Here is a 6,244-nt window from a genome sequence, read left to right as displayed (position 1 = left end):
TATTCATAAAGTCCTGTAGCAGTCGTGATCCATATCAGACTAACCTAGTCGTAAATGCCCTTAAAGGAATTGTTGAAGTCTCTATATGGATGACTCATCCATTTGGATAGACATAAATATTGGATCGGTGTTCCTCCAATGCTTGACCAGTGGGTGGGGTGTTGCCCCCTCATCAGGAATTCAATATCGAAGACTTATTCTATGGACAGACCATTCATAACCAGTCTTAGAGAAGTATAATTCATTGCCGTGACAAACACACACCATAATTCAAGACTTAAGCAGTCATTAGTACCTTCTTGAGAATGAAGACCATCTGACTATAGCTGTTTACCCCTTAAAGACTGCCTGTGAATAAGACGCTACTAAAATAATCATACGTCATAGTATAAAACTGGTATAAGAATTTTTGAAAAAAAAATATTACAAAGTCTTAACAATATTTTATTGAAAAATATTGCTTGGTTCATAAAAAGAATGTGAAATTGTATATACAGTATTTTATTTAAAAATTACAGCGTGAGTTGAAATGTATAGTTCAGGTTTTTTTTTCACAGAAAAGTTATGTTGGGAGTACAGTATGGAAGACTTTACAAGCTCCAGTTGTTTTAACACAAACAATACTTATTACCAGGTCGAAATGAAATGTTACAGGAATAAAATTTCAGATTTGACATTAAAAACAACTTTTAATGTGTTATAACAAAATAAATTACATTTTATGTGCATAAAACTAGATATGTGTAGAAACCAAAATTTGTACACTTTCTAGGACTAATTTATGAGTTCAGTCTTTAAAGGGGTACACAGAAATTAGAAAATTATGTGAAATCTATGTAGGTTGGATTTTTAATAATATTTTCTGAGTGTTTTTCCAGTTACTTATGGTGAAAAGATGTAGTTTCAGTTAACACATCAAAAAAGACAAAATATATCTTCCTTTAGCACTACAATGTACAACTACAATAAGAATATGGGCAGTGATCATACCATACAGTAGTGGGTTGACAGTGACCTGTCAAGTCAATACTCAGTATCAGTGGAAGTATATCAAGTGTTCAAGGTTTATTAAGAACTTTAAAATTAAAAGAATTCTATAAAAATATGTCTGGTGTCTCGACTTACTCGTCGGCCAGAAACCAACCCTATGAGCTATGTTTCAGGGCTTTAATGTCTTAATATACAAATAAAACTGGCTGACGTTAACTCTTCTCTCCACCAGATTCTTAAATTTTTTTGAATTAATACTGTGACTTCAGGACAAATATGTACATGCCTGCATGCGTTAAAACTATAAAGGCTTCTTAAGAACCAACAGCGTGACAAAACATATTGTCTAAAATTATCTTCCTAATCACTAGTAGTCTACTGCATACATAATACCTTCTGTGTGACTGTGTCTATGTACACGTGGCCTGCAACACAAATAGACAAATTATTTTTTTTCCTGATCCTCACGGTGGTGAAGAAGAAAGTTAGACTCATTGTTTGGTTGATTCTGGACAAGAGGCTCAAGAACACAAAGTCATTAGTTTACATTCAGCAAAAAGAGTTCGTTTTTGTTAAATACAGTAGTTCAGTTTCCGAGAGCGAGTGTTTTTTCCATTGTATGATAAAAGTATTATGAAGAAAACATTTTTACTAAGTAAAAATTTTTCAGTCCTATAGTTGTTGACTTTTTTTGATTTTTTATTTTCCATTTTAGTGCATGCCCTTTAAGGAATCTTCCTATCAAACCATCTCTGCTGGTTTAGGTGTGAAAAAAAACATTTGAGATATTTAAGTGGACGCTGCTGGAAAGTTCCGATGTGCTCAGTTAAAGAAATATACAAGTTCCTTTAAAAAGACGATAGAAGAACAGTGGGTCTTGGTTGCTGATAATTACAGTCTTTACAGAATTGCAGCAGCATCTCACAAGAAGTCCAGTAAATGGAGTGCTACTGATAGTTACGAAACCTTTCAGACTCTCCAGTAGTCACAGGTCACCAGTCTGACAATGCTGTATATTCCAGGAACATCTGTATAGAAATGAAGTGTTTCACTTTTAAACCATTTACATCCTTCAGACTTTGCAATCAGTCTCCAGAATGTTCCCACAGAGTCTTCAGCTGTTGTATATCTGTCTTCAGTACATAACACTGGTCTTTAAATACAGTCTTCCATCTGGAAAGAAAATAATAGTGTTGTAGTTAAATTTACCTCTGTAACATCCATTACACCTATGGAAAAACAATGACATTTTACACAAACATTAAACCATAAAGTGTAAGAAAACTATTGCAATATTAAGCACTGGTTAACAATCTGCCACCTGCTACAGCTGTATACATTTACAAACAGTCAATCCAATGGCCAAGATTCGGCTCTGCGCACTCCTAAAGTCACTGCTAAAAACATACTAGACAGATCAGATGTTCCCTTTACAAACATGCAAAAAGAAGAATGAAGAGAACTAAATGGTCTTCAGGTTACTAAGTACTGTTGGGTATATAGGTTTATGGGAAAACTTTGATCTTGTTGCGATCTTTAGTCATGGTACTTATTCCAAATCTACTGGCTTATTTCAGCATGTAGGCCTGAAGAAGAGTGAAATTATAATGGTCAAAGGTTCAGGCATGTTAATGACAAAATCAGTTGTGCACAAAAATCTTTATTTATAGATATGTATTCGCAAGGTCAGGTTAAGGCCAGGACTAATCCAGAGATGTTGGCTGTGATATGACTCAAGATCACTGGGTCGCCTTGCAACTCCTTCACTTATGTTAGTGAATGGAGTCACATTGCTAACCCAAGGGTGCCACGACCATAACTTCAAGTTGCAAATAAGGTGAGCAATGCTCGACGTGAAATTGCAGCACTCTCAGGGTCGAAATACGACTCTATTCACTAACATGAACAATATAGTTGTCTTCTATGCTGTGACTTTTAACATTGATAGTGTTAACCTTACATTATTTTTCGATTTATTTTTGCATACACTCATCTGCGATGCAAGTCCTAATGTGTATAAAATTTAACACGAGTACATTCATAGCCACAATATCAGTATTACGGCATCATTTGTTCTCGTATAAAGTGCTGGAGTGTCTTTTTTTAAACATGACCCTGAATGGGTCGTATCTAAGAACACGACCCCAATAGTTACCATTCTGTCTGATTTATAATGCATCTGTCCTGTGACTCGGAGATTAAACACCTTTACATATGGAGATAACATTACTTCCTCTGTAATATCCAGACTGTTTTTTCAGTTTTCCTTATGTACTTTCCAGTCATGATGTGTATCAGACTATTTCACAGCTGTCACAGGAATATAGTAAGTAAAATAATGAAACATAAAATCTTCTTTTAATTTAACCCCTTAATACTAGATACTAGTCATCTTCCTGTTTTTCTGTATCTTGCGAGTGCCAAATATAGCATACTAGCTGGTACCCGCGACTTCGTCTGCGGTGATTGTAGCAGTGGGTATATACAGGCGCGGGTAAGGTTTTCGTACTGTGTATAAGGTATGGGATATGAAATGTAACTTTGTATCTTGTTTTTGCTGTAATTCAGACAATACATGAGACTTTTGTGTTGAAGTTAATTTGTATTTGAACTGCTATATATACGGTGTTGTGAGAAACTTTACATAGTGACTTTGGGACAGAAGTATTTGAAGTTAACCCTTTCCCGCCGATGGCATTTTTTGATTTTCGTTTTTGACTCTCCTCCTTCTAAACCCCATAACTTTTTTATTTCTCCGCTCCCAGAGCCATGTGAGGTCTTAATTTTTCCTGGGACAAATTTTTCTTCATGATGCCACCATTATTTATTCTATATAATGTACTGGGAAGCAGGGAAAAAATTCAGAATGGGGTGGATTTGAAGAAAAAATGCATTTCTGCGACTTTCTTACGGGCTTTGGTTTTACGGCATTCACTGTGCAACCAAAATGACATGTCCCCTGTATTCTGTGTTTGGTTACAATTCCGGGGATACCAAATTTATATGGTTTTATTTACATTTTGACCCCTTAAAAAAAATCCAAAACTGTGTTAAAAAATTATTTTTTGAAAAGTCGCCATATTCCGACAGCCGTAACTTTTTTATACGTGCGTGTACGGGGATGTATAGGGCGTCTTTTTTTGCAGGACCGGGTGTACTTTGTAGTTCTACCATTTTCGGGAAATGTTATTGCTTTGATCACTTTTTATTCAAATTTTTATCAGAATCAAAACAGTGAAAAAACAGCGGTTTGGCACTTTTGACCATTTTTCCTGCTACGGCGTTTACCGAACAGGAAAAATATTTGTGTAGCTTTGTAGACCGGGCGATTTTGGACGCGGGGATACCTAACATGTATGTGTTTCACAGTTTTTAACTACTTTTATATGTGTTCTAGGGAAAGGGGGGTGATTTGAATTTTTAATCCTTTTTATTTATTTTTTTATATTTTTTTACTTTTTTTAAACTTTTTTTTTGCATTTATTAGACCGCCTAGGGGTATTGACATGGGTGGGCGGTGTCGCGGATTGTCAGAGCGGTGGGGGTCGGCAAACATGGCTGCTCCGGAGCGTTAAAGAGAGCCTCCTGGAGTATCATTAAGGTGAGGGGCAAAGTGGTAAAGTATATGTATATGAGATTGTGTGGGGTTAGGGGCGAGGCTGCAGAGGGCAATAGGAATTTTGTGGCTTGCTATGGTCCAAAGTGTGTGAGATTGCAGAGATGGTGGTGTGAGTTTGGGTTTTGTGGGGGTCCTGGCACAAATGTATGTGTGCTATTGTGACGAAAAGTAGCCTATTGTTTAATCGGGTATATTAACTATGTTTGTGGAAAATTTCAGCCAAATCGGTGGAGCGGTTTTTCCGTGATTGAGGAACAAACATCCGAAAATGCAAACATCCAAACACACAAACCCACAAACTTTCACATTTATAATATTAATAGGATAAGGACATCTGTAATATGTAATAATTATGTAATTATAACCACATGAGCATAGACGTAGCCCATGTGAATATTGTATGATGTGTTCTAACTTAGGTATAGCCACTACATAGTGATCACTGTCGTCTGCACCCGGCTCTGTCCACTGTATAGTGCCAGCAGTGCCAAGTGCTGGGAGCAACAACTTTAACTTTCATACATCTGTTAGACTACGCAAACACACGCTACTACTTGCAGATGTGTCCTGCCTTATATTTCCCCTTGGATGTAGACATCACTAGATATGTGGCATATCACTATATGACCAGCTTAAAAAACATAACTTTAGCACAATTCACAATGCCTGACATAGCAAATGTGTACCGAGAAGAAAAAATAGTGCATAGCGCCAAGTGCTAATAGTGTGATACTGTGATGGATAAAGGTACAAGGTAATCAAATGGAGTGAAGGCTCACCTTCTGTGGTTGTGAAGACAGCTCACAACCATTATGCAGACCACTATGCAGACTGTAAACAAGGGTCTCCAAATTACAGAAGGGACCCCTCAAGGTGGATGGACTGAAACAGCAGCAGCCGCACCTCTGTAAAGCCAAGAACTGGTACTGACATCTGGAACATCCAAGGGTAGGCAAAAAAGGAGGCAGAAGGCGCGCTGCTCCAGGTCAACTTCTTTTATTTAACACACAGCGTGTTTCGGGTTAACCCAAAATGCATTGTGTGCTAGATAGAAGAAGATGACCTGGAACAGCGTGCCTTCTGCCTCCTTTTTTGCCTACCCTTGGAAGACACAGTAAAGGGAAAGTGTTACAGCTGATCATCTAATGCTACGTATCTCTGGTAATTTCAAGCCAAAAGAAAAGAAGGATATGTCTATATGGAAATTGTACAATTTGTATTATACTAGCGTGTGATTATTTTTTATTACCGTTTTTCATGACTTACTGGATGTGCTCTGCTTTTATATGGATAGGGTCAGAACAACCTGTATCCGATCACTTCATGGTAACAATGAAACCGAATGAGTAGATTGATGTTATCTTAAGATTTAAAAAGGCCAATAAAAATCATAATTCACATTGCTGACATAAATCATACAGCTTTTATATATGTATATGTTTTTGAACTACTAACAAAAATGGAAAAATAAATTATATTTTTCAAACTGCTTGATATACTATTTCTTCATTTATTCTATCTTTACTTAGATAAGACAAAAGATGATGATATCTGAAATGACATTAAAATACTGCAGTTGGGTTTCAGGACAGGAAGAATCTCTAGTGTTGGCTTTGTATGGTGTGGTGTATAACC

The 6,244-nt window shown here is 36.6% G+C and overlaps 1 protein-coding gene across 5 annotated transcripts in view; it reads right to left on the bottom strand.

Moving 5' to 3' along the window:
• Positions 1-440: 440 nt before the first annotated feature.
• DACH1 (dachshund family transcription factor 1) overlaps positions 441-6,244 on the bottom strand; it is a 303,713-nt gene continuing 297,909 nt past the window's right edge. For 3 of the 5 annotated variants that reach the window (XM_075265414.1, XM_075265415.1, XM_075265417.1), the window contains one exon: positions 442-2,163. In XM_075265414.1, the coding sequence (XP_075121515.1) occupies positions 2,126-2,163 (38 nt within the window). In that variant the 3' untranslated portion in view covers positions 442-2,125. Of the gene's footprint in view, positions 2,164-6,244 lie in introns of all 5 variants that reach the window. The other 2 variants (XM_075265418.1, XM_075265413.1) reach the window with 1 other exon arrangement.

The sequence above is a fragment of the Leptodactylus fuscus genome, chromosome 2, assembly GCF_031893055.1.
Source record: "Leptodactylus fuscus isolate aLepFus1 chromosome 2, aLepFus1.hap2, whole genome shotgun sequence".
In the NCBI taxonomy this organism is placed as follows: domain Eukaryota; kingdom Metazoa; phylum Chordata; class Amphibia; order Anura; family Leptodactylidae; genus Leptodactylus; species Leptodactylus fuscus.
This window is presented reverse-complemented; position numbering and strand designations above follow the sequence as displayed.